General features: G+C 57.4%; 4 protein-coding genes across 4 annotated transcripts; 2 read left to right on the top strand and 2 right to left on the bottom strand.

The window, feature by feature from the left end:
* Positions 1-525: 525 nt before the first annotated feature.
* SPSK_00003 (importin) lies at positions 526-5,209 on the top strand (the record flags this gene model as incomplete). The annotated part of the gene is made up of 3 exons (XM_016726988.1): positions 526-969; positions 1,080-1,364; positions 1,577-5,209. 3 exons carry the CDS (start codon positions 526-528, stop codon positions 5,207-5,209), a joined length of 4,362 nt encoding a protein of 1,453 aa, XP_016582506.1.
* A 136-nt stretch (positions 5,210-5,345) lies between these two features.
* SPSK_00040 (NADPH2:quinone reductase) lies at positions 5,346-6,583 on the bottom strand (the record flags this gene model as incomplete). The annotated part of the gene is made up of 4 exons (XM_016727021.1): positions 5,346-5,878; positions 5,955-6,272; positions 6,337-6,472; positions 6,551-6,583. The coding sequence occupies 4 exons, from the start codon at positions 6,581-6,583 to the stop codon at positions 5,346-5,348; spliced, it is 1,020 nt and encodes a 339-aa protein (XP_016582507.1).
* A 765-nt stretch (positions 6,584-7,348) lies between these two features.
* SPSK_00002 (telomere length regulator protein) lies at positions 7,349-13,408 on the bottom strand (the record flags this gene model as incomplete). Its single annotated transcript, XM_016726987.1, has 2 exons — positions 7,349-10,138; positions 10,232-13,408. The coding sequence occupies 2 exons, from the start codon at positions 13,406-13,408 to the stop codon at positions 7,349-7,351; spliced, it is 5,967 nt and encodes a 1,988-aa protein (XP_016582508.1).
* Positions 13,409-15,945: 2,537 nt separating this feature from the next.
* SPSK_00014 (uncharacterized protein) lies at positions 15,946-18,089 on the top strand (the record flags this gene model as incomplete). Its single annotated transcript, XM_016726997.1, has 5 exons — positions 15,946-16,048; positions 16,229-16,303; positions 16,488-16,564; positions 16,743-17,908; positions 17,972-18,089. 5 exons carry the CDS (start codon positions 15,946-15,948, stop codon positions 18,087-18,089), a joined length of 1,539 nt encoding a protein of 512 aa, XP_016582509.1.
* Positions 18,090-18,460: the final 371 nt, after the last annotated feature.

Genomic DNA, 18,460 nt, shown 5'->3' on the forward strand with positions numbered 1-18,460 from the left:
GCTCTTGCTTTGTTTTGTGTTCAGAGGCGTTTTCGACCGGTCTAGGCCGATTACAAAATTAGAGCATTCTGCGCTGCAAGTTGTAATTTACAGGGCCCTCAACAGCCGTCTTGGCGGAACTGCCCTGAATTGCACTTTTGTTTTGTTGGTGGAAAGCTTGAAGTTCTCCGACAAGCATAGCTGAGGTCGACAGGAACAAAGGGCTATCCGTGGGTTCTAACGTTCCCACTGGTTGGCCAGATTTACTTTTTCACGTCGTGGGATGTTTTCGACAATATAGGAAGTGAAAGATACGGCAATATACGTGACAAAAGACATCTTCCCAAGTCCATCAACAGAGGACACGTACAAAAAGGGGCGACAACAATCTACAGCCACGCTCCTGCTCTTGTCCACAAACATACAGACATACATACCTGTTCACGCCGCTACACACTCGCCCAGGCGTCTTGGCGGGCCCAGCCGGCAAACTTCGTCTGAATCTTCATGCTGTCGAGCACGCGCTGCTTGATGTCGGCTGCCACAATGTCCATGCCCACAAAAGCGCCGTGCGTGCTCGTAAAGTCATGGTGTTTGAGGATCGCCCACATGGCAAAGACCTCGTCGCCCGACAGTGGGATCATGTTGGGAATGCTCCACATGAACGCAAACGAGTTCATGCCGGCCGGTCGCGAGCGCGGCGCTCCCAACGCGTCCGTAGTCCAGCTGCCGCGTCCGGCAGGAGTCGTCACGAGCGTGTCGGCCACGAGCAAGTGCCCGTCGAACAACAACACCTGGCTTCCGGGGAAATGGCCGCCCAAGCGGATGGCCAGGGCAGCAGTGTCAGTCCCATCTTCGTCCGTGTCTCCTACCGGCACCCGTTGCACATCGTCGCCCTCCCAAAAGACTTGGTGCGGTGACTGTTGTACGACCCACTCCCGGTCCTCGGCACGCAGGTACACGGGGCAGTCAAACGCCGCGGCCCACTCCGTGTGCGACGAGTAGTAGTGCGGGTGCGAGATGACAATGGCAAGCAGCCCGCCAAGGCTGCGTATGTGCGCGATCGTGACTTGGTCGATGAGCGTCAGGCAGTCCCATAGGATGTTCCCGGCGGGCGTGCGCACAAGCACGGCGCGCTGACCAATGGCCAGTTTGGGCTCAGTGACGATGCTTGTCAGCCGCTCGTCGCCGCTGGTCGCTGGGTGGAACACATTGCGATAGTCGCGACGGACGTCAGCCATGGTGATGAACGCCTGCCCCGTAGGCAGCGTGAACTGGCGCGGATCGTCGCAAATGATGCACGACGGCAGCTTGTCACGGTCGGCGGTCGGGAACTGCGTGCCACAGGCCGTGCAGACGAGCAGGGCGTCCGTCGCGTGAGGATCGTGAGCGGCCATTGTGAACTGGGTCGGGTCGACTGTTGTGCACGAATTGCTTTGTCGTTCTATCTCCCAGCCTTCGTCCTTTCAGTGATCGATTCTACCCGTGTCTTTTGTGTTCAGTTCACTTCGGAAAGGCTGCCAAAGTCGACACAGCCGGGTGGGACGCATTGTAGATAAATAGGCGCATCTCTTGTGAATGATTGAGATACCGTCAGTCGGACATTGCCGAAACGAAGTACACGCTGGTCGCACCTTCCCCGTTGTCGGATCGCGATAAGTCCGTCCTGAGCTACCCCACCTCGGCCGAGCTGGCTGTTGGTGGCGTGTTCGCCAGGCACGCAGGGGCAGTTGCGACCCAGTCGACACCGCCAATTTTTTTCTGCCGTGCCTGCTGCATCTGGTTGTCACTGCAATCGAGCCTCCGTCGAGCCAAAACAACAATCAACAAACTCACCACGAACAAAAGGCCCAACCAAGACGCTTTGTCTCGCACGCAGGCCCTCCGCGCCCCACCGTGGTCGATTCTACCCTACACGACTGCTCGAATACGCACATGCGAACCACTCTCCCCCACTCCTCGCCTCAGCATGAGCTTCGCCATCGAGGTGCCGGGCGCGGCCGTCCCCTTCAACCTGCCCGACCTCTGCAAAACGCTTCAGGCCGGCAACTCAAGCGACCACAGCCAGCGCCAGGCGGCGTCTCAGCAGCTTGATGAGTGGCAGACACACCCAAACTACTTCTCGTCTCTGCAGCTCGTCTTCCTCGACCGCACGCTGCCCTACGAAGTCCGCTTTCTCGCCGTGATCTTGCTGAAGAACGGCGTCGACAAATACTGGCGCAGCTCGGCACGACTAAAGGGCGGGCTGCACCCCGATGAGAAGGCACTGATCCGCTCGCGGTTGTTGCAGGGCACGGTGGGCGAGGAGAACCGCACACTGGCACTGCACAATGCACTGGCAACGGCCAAGGTTGTCCGCATCGACTACCCACAGGACTGGCCGGCGGCGCTGCCTGACCTGGTGGCGCTGCTGCGGAGCGTCAAGGACACCGATCCGGCCCAGCTGGGTGGTGGACTGCTGGTGTTGCTGCGGGTGATCAAGGAGCTGGGCAGTGCCCGGCTTCGGCGGTCACAGACGGCGCTGCAGCACATTGCGGAGGAGCTGTTTTACCTTTTGGGCGACATCTACACGGCCAACACGACGATATGGATGGGCTATCTTACGGCACAGAATGGGCAGCACGGAAATGGTAACGGTGCGAACCGGACAAACGTCGACTATGCGATGATCAACAGCTTGACGGCCCTGAAAGTGCTGCGGCATCTGGTGATCAGTGGCTTCGAGCACCCACACAAATCTAAGCTTGTGGAGGAGTTCTGGTCCTTGACACAAACGCAGTTTGACCAGTTCCTACGCTATGTCAACAACAACCACAGCCAGGACGGCAGCAGTGACGACGATATTGTCGGCAAGCACCTGCTCAAGTTCACGAGATTGCACATTGATATGAGCGAAGCACACCCTGCGAGCTTTGCGGCCCTACCCAACTCGGTGGCCTTAGCACGCGCATACTGGGGCATTGTGGCCAACTTTGCTGACGTGTATACGAACTCGGGCGGCATACGGCAAAACGGCTCGTCTGGTAATGGCGGTGGAGGCGGCGGTGGAGAGGGAAAGTCATCCAAGCTTGAGGGCCCGCTGTCTGAGAGGCTTGCTTTGCGGGGCTTACTACTGCTCAAGAGCTGTATCCAGATCGTCACTCAGCCACTGAAGACGTTCAAGTACCGCAGCGCCGAGGCGCAGCAGGACCAAAACGACGGCGTTCAGCGCATTAAGAGCGAGCTGTTTACCGACGAGTTCTTGCTACAGGTGGTCGACACCATCGTCACGAAGTTGTTCGTCTTCCGCAAATCCGACCTCGAGGCATGGGAGGAAGACCCAGAGGACTGGGAAGCGCAGGAGAGCGAATCCGGCGCCGCGTGGGAGTGGCAGGTCCGGCCGTGTGCTGAGCGAGTCTTCCTCAGCCTTCTCATTCACAACAAGCAGCTTCTGGTGCCGCCACTACTGGCGTACTTCCAGCAGGCGATGCACAACGAGACAGATCTGCTGACAAAGGAGGCCGTGTATACGGCCATGTGCAATGCTGCCGTGGCGATGGGTAAGGCATTTGATTTCGACAACTTCTTGAACACGACTCTTGTTCGCGACGCCCAGGTACATGGGCCCCTGGCCAAGATATTGCGCCGGCGCGTCGCCATCCTGTTGGGTTCGTGGGCCTTTTACGAGCTGCCGGAGGAGTCGCTCAAGGTGGTGTACTCGGCGTACGCCCATCTACTGAACAAAAAGGATCCGGCCAACGACGAAGTGGTTCGGCTGACGGCAGCCCGCCACCTCAAGTCGACGGTCGACGATTTCCAGTTCCGTGCAGTGTTGTTCGAGCCGCACGCAGCCGGCGTGTTCTCGGCCCTTATCGACCTGCTGCAGGAGGTCGAGAGCGACGAAACAAAGTTGGCAGTGCTCGCGACGATGCGCACCTTTATCGAGCGTATGGAAACGATTGCGGGCCAGTTCAGCGACGGCGTGGTGGCGGCGCTGCCGGGCATCTGGGCATCCGCACCCGAGGACACGTTCATGATCAAGCAGGCCGTTTTGTCGATCCTGGCGACGCTCATCATGGCACTCGGCGCGGCGTCCCAGACGTATCACGCGCTTATCTTGCCGTTGATTGCAGACGCCATGAACCCGACCTCAACCGTGCACCAGTTCTTGTTTGAGGAGGCCGTGGACCTGTGGCGCAGCATCATGAGCCAGTCGGCAGCACCGCTGGCGGTCGAGCTGGTTGACTTGCTACCCCTTGCGCTACAAGTGCTCGACTACGACTCGCAGCTCGTGCAGACGTGCCTAGAAATTGTAAACGCCTACATTATCTTGGCGCCCGACGCGGTACTGACGGACCGGTTCCGCGTGCCGACACTGGAAGCCCTGACGGGCGCCATGGACGCCAAAAAGTGGGAGATTGTGCACGCGGCTTCGACAAGCATTCAAAATGTGATTCGCTCTGGCGAGATGTTGGGCGGTGAGGCAGGCGTGGCGTCCATTGTGAACGACCTCGTGCGGGTAAACATGCTACCACGCATTTGCGAGCGGCTGCGGGCCGCATGGGAGGCGCACCAGTCGACAGGTCCCAATGCCAAGACCAGCCCGATCAAGCCGACGACGCAGGTCGAGTACGTACTGATCCTGAGCCGTATCGCGCTTGGCGACCCGAACGCGATTCTCAACCTTCTCGGCTCCCTCCCACTGCCATCCGGCGGCGTGCCGCAACTGACTGAAGCGACGAGCGGCGCCAATATCGAGGCGATCTGGCCGTGGCTCATAGCGGAGTGGTTCGGCAGCCTTGACAACATGGGAAATCCGGAGAGCCAAAAGGTGGCGTGCTTGGGGCTGACACGGCTGCTGGAGGAGCAGAGACCGTTGGGTGTCGGCAGCGGTATTCAGTTTTTGGATCTGGTCCTCGGCCGCCTCCAGGACTACCTGGCGATGTGGACAAGCACCGTGATGGATGCACAGGGCGACGCGACGAAACCCGATACGTACGTGTGGCCCGAAGGCGCGCCACCGCCGACCGAGTTCGACACGCCGCTGATGACGGCCGAGGCGGCGTTTGTGGCCAAGGATCCGTTGCACACACAGACTACACACCAGTTCATCATGGCGCGGTTGATGAACGTGATTGAGCGAGTGGGCGGCGAGGCGGCTTTCAACGACAACTGGCTAGTGAATGTAGACCGAGACGTGCTGGCTGGGTTCCAGGCCCTGACAACGCCGCGGTCTAATGACCAATATTAACGGTTGTATGTGGTGCAGGATAGTATAACGAAGCAATGAATATTTACAGGAAAGATAATATACACTACATTGAAACGACACTTCAGGCCAATTATACATACATCTCTATATATACGGTATATCCACTGACAGTCCCCTACAGTTTGCTCTCAACCTCCTGCGGTACGGCGACAACAACCTTGCCCCAGGTCTCACGGCCGCCGAGCGCCTTGAGCGTCGCCGGCACACGGTCCAGGCCCGAAAACGGCTCGCCGTCGGTAAACACTGTCGGCCGGAACGCGCCCCGGTCAATCAGCCGCCGCAGGCCCTCCCACACGGCCGGGATCGCCTCGCTCTCTTTTAGGCTGTAGGCACCCCAGTGGATGCCCACAATGCTAATGTTCTTCAGCAAGACCTTGTTCATGGCCAGCTTTTCAATCTTGCCGGCCGCAAAGCCCACAATCAGGATGCGCCCGTTCCACGCCGTGCACTTCGTGCTGAGGTCGGCCATGCCTACAGGATCGTAGACAATGTCGACGCCGCGGCCGCCCGTCAGCTTCTTGACCGTCTCGGGCCAGTTGGTGTCGGTCTTGTAGTTGATGGCGTGGTCGGCGCCGAACGCGCGGGCGACCGCAAGTTTGTGCTCCGTGCCAGCGGTGGCAATGACCTTGGCGCCGAACGCCTTGGCGACTGGAGTGACACGGGGGGTCAGAGGAGACATTCTTTACTGTCGGGAGGGTAAGGGATCTAGGAAAAAAGGACCTACTCTGCACGGCTGCCAGTCCGACACCGCCGGCGGCAGCGTGGACCAACACATAGTCACCCTGCTTGACACCAGCGCGTAGCACAAGTGCCGCATAGCTCGTGGGCGCCGTGACAAACAGGCCGGCGGCTTCCGTAAAGGACCAGCCGGCGGGGACGGGCTGCAGCTGGCCCTCCGTGGCAACAACCTTGGTGGCATAGGCGCCCTGGCTGGCACCAAAGACGCGGTCACCAACTGCAAAGCGCGGTTTTAGAACGGAACTGGCGCTGGGTGTCGCCAGCACAACCCCGGCAAATTCGGCACCGGCGATCCACGGGAAGGCTGATGGTTAGCGGGGAGCCTTGTGCCTTTGCGTCTTTCTTTTTTGGGAGAGACTGTCACCTACGAGGCTGATTCTGGTACTTCCCCTGGATCTGGAGAATGTCGAAAAAGTTGGCGGCGGCCGCGTGGACGGCGATGACGTACTGGTCCGGCGCGGCCTGGGCATCGGGAAGCGACTCGACGACGAGCTCGTCGGGGCCCTAGAGGGTGTTAGGCGACAAGACGGCATAAGACAGGGGTGCGAGACATGCAGACGGACAACAAGACAAAAGACTGACCTTTACGTATTGTGTAATCTTGATGCCCTTCATTGTAACGATAAGGAGGCAGAGGAGGAGGACGGGAGAGATGAGAATAGACTGGGATACGGATATGCGAGGGGAAAGTACAGAAACCCCATCGAAGCCCTCGAGAACCGAAACAACACGAGTATAAATGCGAATGCCCAAAGATTGGTGTTGGAAATGCGACATCCGGCACTCGGCGTTGGATTCCCTCTGAAGCCAAGAAGCTACGGCCACCGCTACCATTGAACACACCTTCCCCCGAAGCCACTACTCCGCCCCTACAACACACTTGCCCCAAAGCATCCGATTGCCGAGGCAAGGTCCCCCCTTCCCCGCAATTTCAGCTTCTAGAGCTGGGGTAGCTCAATTGGGGAGGACACTGATCTTGGATAGGCCCTATTTGAACAGCTATCTGAGGGGAGAGACGCGGTGCCTCGTAGAGTGCAAATAGCACCTTGTCACTGACAGATTACAAATAGCTACGAACGACATCGCAACATTTTCAAAATGGCTCTTACATCGTCCTTCACATCTTGTATATGGACCAACGGTTTTATGTAAAGCACTTTTATTTCTCATGCTGTGGCAAGGGTGTATATATGATGCAGGATGTCAAAAATAAACACTGAACCCCAAAATGCTAGATGCCTGCTGCCCTGAAACCAAAACGCCATAATAAAAGCTGGTCAAAATGCCCCCGACCTCATCACGTCCCTTAATAGAAGACGTCCCAAATTCTGCATCGTCACCAAAACACAACAGTCCATCCTGTCCCTTCTCTCCAACAATTCAATCTCGGCCACGGCGTTCGGCATCGTATAGGGCCCGCTTCACATCCATACACACGTCCTCCACCTGGCCCACCTCCTCGCGCGACAGCGTCGCCGAATTGAGGAGCGTCAAGCTGCCCCGAAGCAAGGACAGAATGCCCGCCAGCCGAGGCTTCTTGGTCGGCCGGTCCTCGTCGCTTGCAGCAGGCACGTCGACCTCCACAACGGAATCCGGCTCGATGTCGTCCGTGATGTCCACCGCTTCCGTCATTGCCGACGTGTCGGCCACAGCAGTCAGGTCCACCACATTGTTGGGAGTGTTGCGGCCGCTGAGCTCCCGCAGCTCAAGAGCCAGCTGCGACTGTACGTCGTGGTCGCCATCGGACCCGTTGCCAGCGGTCTCGTCGGCCACGACTCTCTTGCTGCGCGAGGAGAGACCGACCTCGGCCGTTGTGGCAGCCCCTTCTTCAGCTTGAACTGCGGCCGCCGGAGCCGGGCTAGCCGTTTTCTGGCTCCGCTCTGACCTGGCTTCGCTAGTGTGGCGTCTGGCCCGCGCAAGTTTGCGTTCGGCACGGCGACTGGTCACACCGGGGCTGGGCGACGCGGTGGCGACGGCCACGTCTTCAGCCTGTGCTGAAGCAGACCGCTTTCGCTTTCTGCGCCGCGAACGCTGCGATGGCGTCTGTTGCGAGCTCTCGGGTGAGCCAGCAGTGGTATCAGCCTGCTCGTTCTTGGCCTTCTTGGTCTTCTTGTCGTTCTTTTCGTTCTCGTCGTTCATGTCGGTCTTTTCATGGCTCGTCCAGACTGTGATACAGTCGAGAGCTTCCAGACCGTCTGCCGAAGCATTGTTGCGCACCTTGCTGCTGCTGCGCACCTTGCTGCTGCTGCGCGTGCTGGGCGGTGCGCTAGGGACAGGGGAGGACGGCAACTCTGACTGGGATTGCTTGTTAACCATATCCAGCTCAATCGCCAGCCGCAGCATGCTGCGCTCCTCGCCGTCGCTCATCCGGAATGACACATTATGCATTGACGGGGGCGGCATGGCCATCAGTCTATAGCGTCGGCCACTGCTGCCCGACGCCCGGATCGGGCTCGACTGTGCAACAGCCGTGGACGCAGACGCCTTCCGGTCCTTGCGGTGAGCACGTGGTAAGCTCTGCGGTACTGATGTCGACGCGGAGCCCGAGAAGCTGATGTCGCCAATCGAGCTCTCGTCGTCTGCGTGGTTCTCCTGTGACATCTCCTGAGAAAGGGCACTCTGGCGACGCGTTTGCCTGGGAGTAGCAGGCGATGCGGGCGGCCGGCTCTTCTTATGTACAAGGGGCGAGATTTGCACGGTAATGCGGTCGCGCGAAGACGTCAAGGCGGGGTCGACAGCTGCTGAAGCAGGTATGACGGCATCTTCCATGTCGACATCGCCGTCGTTCGTGGGCTTTGAAGTAGGCTGTTCGTGAGTGACAGCCTGTTCCGTTGTTGACGGCACGTCGTGCGCAACACCACCGCTGTGTCCCCCAGTCGCCTGTACCCGCTCCCTCAGGCTGGTCTCGATAACACCGTCGATACTAAGCTCCGGCTCAGGTAGCGTGTGGCGGGCAGCAATGGGCGATCCAGACAGAGGGGAAGACGAGAACTGCCACTCGTCCAGGATACTGCTGCTACGAGACCGTGAGGAGATGTCGGGCAGTAAGGGGTAACGGCGCGGCTCGGGTGGCGACGAAGGGGAGTCGATCTCGTTGTCGTGGGTTTCAGGGAAGACAAGGGCTTGGCCACGGCGTGGAGTCGGAGTCGAGGCGATAAACTCGTCCTCCGCAAAGGCACCTGCCGCCTTGACACCCGGACCGGCTGCGGCTGTTGGGGGCTCTGGCGTCGCGGTGCGAACCTGGTCAGGTAGTGCAACGTCCTCGCGCGCAAGGGATGACGTCCGCTTCTCCTGCTCAATTTCCTGGCAAAGACTAGCTTGGACAAGGGCAGGTTCAATAACCTGCTGAGGAAGAGAAACACTCGACTCCCGGGCGGGAACGGTCCGCGTCGCTGTCGACAGCTTTCTGGCCGCAGCCTCGCCGGTCGGGCTTGAGCTCATCACATCCGAGTAGAGTGCGTTCGTCTCGCGCTGGCGATCACGGACCTCACGCTGTCTGTCGGTGAGAATCTGTGATTCTTCAGCAGCATCGATATCCTTAGCAGTTGATTCCGCAGCACTACTCGTCACGGCGCTCGGGAAATCGATGGCTGTGAACTCGATCTGCGAGTCATCGTGACGAGGCCGTGCAGGTGTGGACTCTGACTTCTCCCGCCGGTGCATCTTGTCCTTCTTGGCTGACTTTTTCGACTTGCCATTAGAACCTCTGTGGACAGACGATGGGGTTGCAGCAGATAGAGGCGTATGCGTCGGTGTGGAGTGTGACTTGCTCAAAGCCGGGCGCGGTGTGGAGGCCTCGTTCATATGGCTGCCGGCAGAGGAAAGCGTTATCACGGCCTCGGGATGAAAGACATCATCCTCGGTGTCCACAAACAAAGGCTGCTGGGCTCCACCGGACGACGTAAGGGTAATGTCCAATCCGGGAATAGGAATGTCAACATAGACCTGCAGAGTCACGAGAGCTTCTCTGAGTTTCTCCGGGTAGTCCAGCACGCCCTCGTAGCCACTGTAGATTTTGTTCCACATGACCAGAGTCGCGTTGACGATATGGCGGTGCTTTCCGGCAAAGGAAGCGTGGAGGATTGGCTCCAAGGTTGCTATGGGAAGGCCGGATGACTTGCCGCCGGCACGCTCCAACATGGCGCACAAAGCATCCCAAAGCGAAGTAACCTGAAGGAGGAGATAATTAGCTTGTGCCCGGAATCCTGGATCATAACAATTACCAGCACATTTGTTTAAGCTTAAAATTTAAGGTCGACTTACCGCATCAGCAGCGCTCGAACCACGGTTGAGCTTGCCTTCCAAGTCTTGCACCCATTCCGCGAGGCCATCCTGGACGGAGGCCAAGGCCTTCAAAAAGAGCTGCTCGTTCGATCGACCAAAGAAGCCCGTGAGCTCCTTCAGAAGTGCTGTTCCAAACACCGCCGAGTCGTGATTTCCGGCGTCGTAAGTTACGTAAGCCTGCCGCAGCGAGTTGCTCACTAGTTTGTAAAAGTGGTCAAACGGATCAAAGGGGGCCATAGGACCAGATGAAGCGATGGCGGAGCCCCAAAGGCGGCGCTTCGCAGCATCCACAGCTTGGCGGTCTCTCGGATGGGTGGCTAGGGACAGTAGCTCAACAATCGCACGAGAGACTGTTGGAGAGGCTGCGGCCGCTGTAGTCTGAGACAGGAGCTCCGTCATTGTCTTGGCCAGCGGGTCCAAAACGCACATGGCCAGTCCAGCTTCGCCGGCATCGTCGCGGACTCTATCACAAATGGTGCAGAAGAGAGCCTGCCAGCGGGTCCACGGCAGATTGGGCGTCGAGCGAAGGCCACGCTCGAGCACTCGGACAACCTCGCGGTACTCGTGGCCTGCAGGGGTGACGCTGGCGCTGCCAGAGCTGGGCGACAGTGACATCTGGTAGTAGTTGTCGATGGAGTCCCCATGGCTTCCCTTGATGCCGTTGCTGCCACTGCCACTTCCGTTGCTGACACTGCCTCCAGTGCTACTTGTCTGGGCCATGCTTGACGTGATCTGCGATGCGACGACCTGCCACGGACCGTACGGGCACAGAGCATCCATGGGTGTCATCTGTAGCATTTCGTACGCCAGGGTGCGGCGGCCTTTGGCCGACTTGGCGGAGAAGAAAGGAGCAAAAATGGATTCCACGAAATCGGAAAAGTCTTCGTCGTCCTGGACCCCAGGAGGCAATGACGAAAGAATAGAGAAGAGGTGACGAAGCGGCGTACGAGATACGGAGTGACCTTTGCCGGCGCGCTGGGAGGGCGTTGCGACGGGCACAAAGGCATTTCTCTCGTCCCGGGACAGTTGCTTCTCGGTGAAGGGCAGGCAGCCGAGAGAGTCCACTGTGGTAAGGAGAAACTCGCGAGCGGCCGCCAAATACCGGGTCGTCGCAAAGGTGATGTCCGAGTCGTTTGTTTGGCTAGTGGAGGTTACGCTGCTGTTGATGTTGGAGGTATGACTCGTCGACGGAACTCCGTTCGTCCACACCTTGAGAAGAAGAGAGAGTACGTGGCCAACGAAAGCAGCAGTCTCTGGTGACACCTTGATCTCCTTTGCGGCCGCAGCAGACACCGCTCCAACGACGGCCTGCCAAAGGATTTGAGTAGCACTGCGCGGTGTGGCGAGCTCGAGAAAGTTCTGCTCCAAGATAGGACCGACAAGAGCAAAGACGCGGTCGGCATTGCGCCGAATCCACTTCGCATCGACCGCTGGGAGGTCTTCCGGGGACACAATGGGGCTCTTAGCAATGTGGTCTTCCTTCCAGGGCCGGGGTGTGGAGCAGTCAATGAGACCGGTGAGAATGGTGCATGCGGACGTCAGATTGACTTTCCGTTTCTCCCGTGTCGATTCCTCAGCGGTGGAGAGTTCGAGCAGCTGCAGCACAACGGGCCTGACAACGTTGTCCCAGGTGTTGTCCAGTTGGCTGGCATCATGCATAGCATAGTAAAACAGATTGCAAACGCAGCCCAGGACAACCCTGCGGAAGTCGTCGGCTTGCTTGCCGGAGCCGCGGCGGCGCAGCTGGCTAACAAGGGCCTGGTTGAGGACAACGGTCATCTTCTTCGACAGGGTGCGGTTATTGCGAAGCAGGGCGTAGGTGAAGCGGCTCCAGGCGTAGTTGGCCTCCTCCTTTGTGCGATAGTCGCTGCTATTGAAGCAGGCCTGGAGAATGTGCAGCCACTTCATAAGAAAGTCCCATTTCTCAAGCGTCCGCAGGAAAAGGGTCACGACGCTCCAAATTTGTGGCACGGAAGAGGCCTCGGCTTTGTTTTTGGTCATGGTCTGCAGGCGATTGGCGTAATAGTCGAGATATCTCTCATCCTCGACAGTTGCTTGCAGGAGCTCTCCGAGTCGCTGTGAAGTAGGCCGTTCGCGGCCGAGAGCAAAGGCAGCCTCAAGTCCAAGGCTGATGGCGGCCTCGCGGATGTGGGGGACAGTGCTCACCATGTCGGCCAGCAGGTCTGGCATCCATTCCAGGTGCACGGTCATGAGCATCTTGTTGTTCTTCACGAGTGTCCGGTAGATGATAGATCGCATGACAATCGTGTTTTTGCTCTCGTACTGCTCGTCCATGTTATGCAGAGCAGCCACCAGCCGGCCAACCCGGTCAGATGTCATGACCTTTGCAGGGAAGCTTTGCAGCGCGACGACGCGCATCAGTGTACGCAGGACGTCCCGGGGCACACTAGATACCTCAAAGGAGCGAATGCAGTGGTCGATGATGAAGACGCCAAAGTCGTTGGAGAGGGTGGATGCAATGGCAGAGAAGCGGAGGAAGGTGTTGAGGAGGTCGAGAGCGGCAATAACGAGGGTTGAGTCGAGGGCGCCTTCAAGCGTCTTGGGGGACGTGATGTCACGCTGGATAAACTGTGTGAAGAGTGGCATCTTGCTTTGCAAAGCAATACGGTCAGGGAGGTTGTCGGACGTCTTAAGGGCGCGGGCGAGCATCATGTACGCGTCCAGCTTAGAGTCTCGGTCCGCGCCGACCAGTTGCTGTACCGTTGACGCAAGCATGTCGGAGATATTAGTCGGAGACGAAGGGATAACGGCTTCGTAGGCAGTGGCCTTGAGGATGGACTTGGTCGGTCGCGAGGCACTCGACGATGGAGGAAGCACCACAATGGGTGGCGTGGTGTTTGTCTGTGACCTGTCGGCGGTCTCTGTGTACACGGGCGGTTCCTTGTATTCGGCCTTGGCGGAGAACTCGACCTTCTTTTGCCGCGATCCCGTGCTGCCGGTCTTGGTAGCAGAAGACACGAGAGACTGGGCACTGGGGGGTGTATGGAGGCTCGAACGGGGGTCAAGCGGGTTGCATCGGCTAGCAGCCAGCAAAGGCTGTTTCCGGGCAACTTCTACCACCTGTGTCTCCCTAGGTGGCGTCGGTGGTCGTGCCGGGAGAGACTCCAGAAGCCGAGCAGGGGCAACCTCGGCCATACCGACGATGTGCACAAGAAAAGGGGAAGAGATGAAGATAGGAGACGTGGGGAGAGAGCGGCACGCTGCAGAGGCAGCGGACTCGAGTATTAGACTGCCTTCTAGGCGGGCATAGCAGAAGACGAAGCGAGCCAAACGGGCGGACGTGCAAGGCGAGCAACGGGTATGCTCGTCATCAGCCGATGTCGACGAGGGCGGCCGAGCAAAGGAGGCCGGAACACAAACGTAACGAGAGACGAGATCAAGATGACAAAAGAGACGACGGAAACGAGTGCAGGGTCGAAATACAGTGGTCGTGCTTCGCTGCACTGCGATATGGAGCAGAAGCTGGCAGTTGTGTAATGCAGAAATGAACGAGAACCCAGAACGATGCGATGGAAAAGGGATAGCAAACGGCAGAATGAAAGGAAGGCTGGGGATAAATTGAGGAATGCAAGAATTACGAAACAACAGCTGCGAGAAGGAGGGACGTTGTGTTGGCGGGAGAGCGTGCCGGCGAGGAAGGGAGGTGGAAGCGTAGAAGCGTCGTCTGGGTCCTTCCCTAAATGAGCCAAATAGGGTGTGCCTCGCCAGTGGTGAACGCGACGGGTCGCGTCTTTCCAGCTTCGCCAATTTACGCGTGAAAGGCTGCGAGACGTGCCTCTGTCGCGGATTTAGCGTGTCACTCACAGTGTCCCACAGTGGGATGGAGGACAGTGTAGCATACGGTGCACACTAAGCTTTCGCACTCTACGCACAGTCTACAGTGACGTCCACAACACACAGCCCCGGTTACTTTTGGCGGCTGTAGCGGGGTGAGCGGTGACTCGACTTGACCGCCAAAAGTTAGTGGGGTTGTCGTCTGTGCCACTTTACGGCTCGGCCAGTTTGAATGATAACCTGCATGTTCCAGTGTGCCTCTGCAATGTATCCGACGGCCTTCAGTGTCGCTGTTCAGTGGAGCCTGAAAACGATGCTGGCGCCCCCATCGTAACGTCGACCGTAGATGCGTCTTTGACGCACCTTCCCTGCCCGATCTACAGCGCATGACGCACTGACAGCAGGTGCGGTGTCAAGCTTTCGGCAGAAGCCTCATGGGCCTCTTGCTTGGCTGTCCCCCGTTCGTGCTCTGGTTATTTTGGCTTTGTTTTGTCATTTTGTATGCTATTTTTTTGGTTGCGGTCCGGCAGCCTTTGTTCTGTGGCCACCGCCCCTATCCGCCCCTTGCAACCCGCCGGGATCGACGACGCAGGTTCTCCTTGCGTTGACTCTCGTTAAAGCGCTTCAATGCCCTCGCCTCCGCACTCTTTTACGACTGCTTTACCGCCGCTCTGCCATTATACGACCGTTGCCGGAGCCCTGTCAGCGGTTGCTCGACAGGTCTAGATTGAGTCGACCGACGCCTGCCCATTCAGGCCTGGCCGGTTATGTGTGCATCTGCTGTCTGTTGCTGTAACATACCATGGGCGATCCAACGCTGTAGCCAATGGGTCTGGTCTGATCCTGCATGTCTTGTAAGCCCGGCGGTCTTGCGGTGTGTTGCCCGTTGTCATCAGTGGTGCCCAGTCCTTTGTCCCTCCCGCTAAGAAAGCCGCATTAAAGCACACTTGACAGGTGCCTGCCGGCACTCTAGCAAAGCGATGGTTTGCGGATTCTAGTTAGAACGGCCGGAATGGCTCGCTCCTGCTTCCCTGGCGCCGTGGCCTCCTTTGGTGTGCCAGGCTGTCGGTCTGCCGGGCGTCGTGGTCCCTCTCTCTTCCCTCCTTTTTTTCTCCTTGTTTTTGGTCCTTGGCCGTGTTGCGGAGAGCCTTTCATGCGCTGTCCTGCCCAGGAACCCCGTCGCGTATCCATCGGGGGAATTGCAGATCACCGCCCACTCTAGCGCAAGGCGAGCCAGAGACCTGCCTCGTTAGTTCTCGTCAAACCATCCCCTCCGCTCTCCCCTTGCACCTTCCTTCTGTTTGGTTTCTTTGCTTTCTCGGCCAGAGGCTCTCTTTCCGCTTTCCTTTTCTTTGGATGGCCTCTCGGTATCTGCCCTCATTGCTCCTTCCTTCTCTTCATTCTCATCTTTCCTCCTTTTCATATTCTCGGACTTTTGTTGTTCACAGCCATCATCTTCTCGCATCCGCCTAGCTTCACACTTTCACCCGCCTTTCCCGCCGCATCGCATCACCAGTGCACTCGACAGAGCATCGACTTGACGTCACCCGCCATTCGTGCGCACCTATCTGCACAGAGGAAAGCGTGGAAAGAGAAACATAGCATTTTACGACGCAACAATCGGAGAGTTGAAAAGATCTCCCGGCCCAGCAGTAACTCGTCGAGATCGGTCTCCACCTGTGATTTTGACCGTCGTCTCTGTCGCCGCCTCATTGCATCCTTTCGCAGCCTGCCCTGGCAGAATACTCACGTGCGCTGGTCTCTCTGTCGCCGCGCAAATTGCTGCTCCGCGCTTCGCCTGAAAGTGCTTCCGGCCAACGCCGTGTTGTCGCCATCCTCCCCGGTTGCGACGCATTCGCATCGAGTCAGAAACGTCCTGTTGATCCAGGCCAGACCTCATGGGCGCTGCCAAATCCACACTTCTCGTTACACATGCTCGGCCACACCACGAGAAAACGAAAATGGCTCAGCAGCTCCCACAGAGCGGCCTGACCGGCGCAGGTAGGTGTTTGTGTGTTTCGTCCCCGCATGGGCCCTGGCTGTCGCGGACACTCGCCAGCGACAGGTGACACATGACGGTCTGTTACCGCGTTTATGCCATTTCTGCAGCCCAAGTCTATACCCTCCAAAAATAAGCCAGAAAACCATTGCAAATTGCTGACCAAATGTTTCGTCCCCCAGCCAAATTGAAGGCGGTGACCGACCTGGTCAACATCCTTACGCAAGACCTGACAAAATCGAATATGCGTCCACAACGTGAGTGGAAACCAACCCTTTTTTAATATTACATCTCCGAAATGTGCCGGCCCCGCCCATAATTTGACCCCCCGGCGATGCCTGGCACCACTCTGCCCGTCATCATCCATCCAGTCTCATCTATTGTTCAAAAGCTATTTCAAAGCTCATAGGGATAACTGACCATCGCCTCAATGGCTCACAGAACGAGATACGGCCTTAGAAGAGCTCAAGGTCTACGGGCGAGATCCAAAAGACGCGGATCCCATATTTACCATGGGAGTAAGTAGAAGACTTCCAAAAACAACTTGAGAACCGTTTCTTTTCCATTTTAGGAGAATTCCCTTTCGTCTTGCTTTTTTATTCTTTTTTTATGTCTAGACGGGCTCATCGCCAATTCCTCCCACTTTCCCTCTTTAAGGCCCAACACGCTAACTAGTACCCTCGTTACTACAAACAGGGCATTGAAACACTCACAAAACATGCATTTAATAGCTCTTCCGCCACAACATCGCGAAACGCCCTACGATGCCTAGCCAATTCGCTGCTGATCAAGCCAGAAACCCGGCAAATCTTCGTTGACCTAGGTTACCTGGCCAAGGCTTGCAACAAACTCAAGACGGGCAACGTGGACGATGAATTCCTCGTATCACGGATCATCTTCCTCACCACCTATGGCACCAGCGTCAACCTGCAGGTCTTGATTGACCAGCACCACTTGGCCGATGCCATCAACCAAAACATCGCCCGTCATGCCAAGCTGTGTCCGTCAAAACCCGGCAGCAGCGGTAGCGGCGGTAGCAGCCCCAAGGCCAAAGCCAAAGCGGATCCCATGATAGACATGGCGCTCACTGAGACTGTCAAACTGTTGTTCAACGTCACACACTTCTGCACAGGTCGGGCGGACGCGTTTACGCCGTCCATCGCACCAATTGTAACCTTGATTTGCAAACACGATACACCGCAGCCGAAGCCCCTCGATCCGCCGCTGGGTTCCGTGGTCAACGCTCTTTTGACGCTGAACCTGTCCAGCGAGAAGGGACTTGCATCTCTGTTCCCCAAGAGCGAGCCTGCGGCGCTCACGGAACGGCTCATTCAACTTTTGGACCTGTCGCTGCGCAAATATGCCGACACAGAGCTCGACACTGCAGTGCTCCCATTGGTCTCCGCGTTACGCAAGATCTATGAGCTGGCGCCCGTGGGGACCGTTCGGTCGACCATGCACGCCAAACTACTCCCTACCGAGGCCGACCGCAAAAAGGTGCTCGGGCGCGGCGACAGCCTGCCTTCGTTGATTCTCAAGCATACAACGAACGCCTTGGCGCCAGAGCTCCGCAATGCGGTCTCGCACATGCTCTTTGAGCTCTCGGACAAGGATGCAACCAAGTTTGTGCAGAACGTTGGTTACGGCTTTGCCTCGGGTTTCCTATTCCAGAACAACGTGCCCATCCCCGAGGGCGCAACTGACACGTTCCGTGCCGCAGCTGCTGCGGAAGGAGGCAGTGGACGTGCAATCAATGCTGTGACAGGCCAATTTGTTGACGAGGAGACGGTCCCCAACGAGCCCGAGATGACAGACGAAGAAAAGGAGCGCGAGGCCGAGCGCCTGTTTGTACTCTTTGAAAGGTATGCCATAATTTCAGGCTTTAATAATAAACAGGTGTGCTTGGCTAACTGGCGGTGTTCCAGATTGAGAAAAACGGGTATCGTTAATGTCGAAAACCCTGTCGCAACAGCTGCACGAGAGGGCCGCCTCGGCAACGACAAGATTGATGGCAAAGACCGAGTAGAGGAACTGGACGACTAGCCTGCCTGTCTCGATCCGACTTCCGCTATCCGCCTTATTATCATCCGTGCTTCGTTCGAGAAGCGCTCTATTCCTATTTCCTTGATGCCTTCATTTGCGACTGCCACAGCCTTTTTACTACTTGCATTGGCGTTTTGATCTGTTGTGTTGATTTACGTGCTTTTAAAGCCTTCCTTTTCGATCCTGTCTCTTTCGGGTTCACTTGTCATTTATTTTTTCTTTGTCTCTAATATCCTTTCTCCTTTGTGTCTTGGGAAAACGAAGTCGGCATGGTCTCTGATCTTGTGGAGTGACGCCGCCACGACGGGTAGAACGTAATGAGCATGAAGTGAAACGGCAATGACGGTTCATACATTAGACACGGGAGTATA

The sequence above is a fragment of the Sporothrix schenckii genome (genome assembly GCF_000961545.1).
Source record: "Sporothrix schenckii 1099-18 chromosome Unknown Cont51, whole genome shotgun sequence".
NCBI classification, from domain to species: domain Eukaryota; kingdom Fungi; phylum Ascomycota; class Sordariomycetes; order Ophiostomatales; family Ophiostomataceae; genus Sporothrix; species Sporothrix schenckii.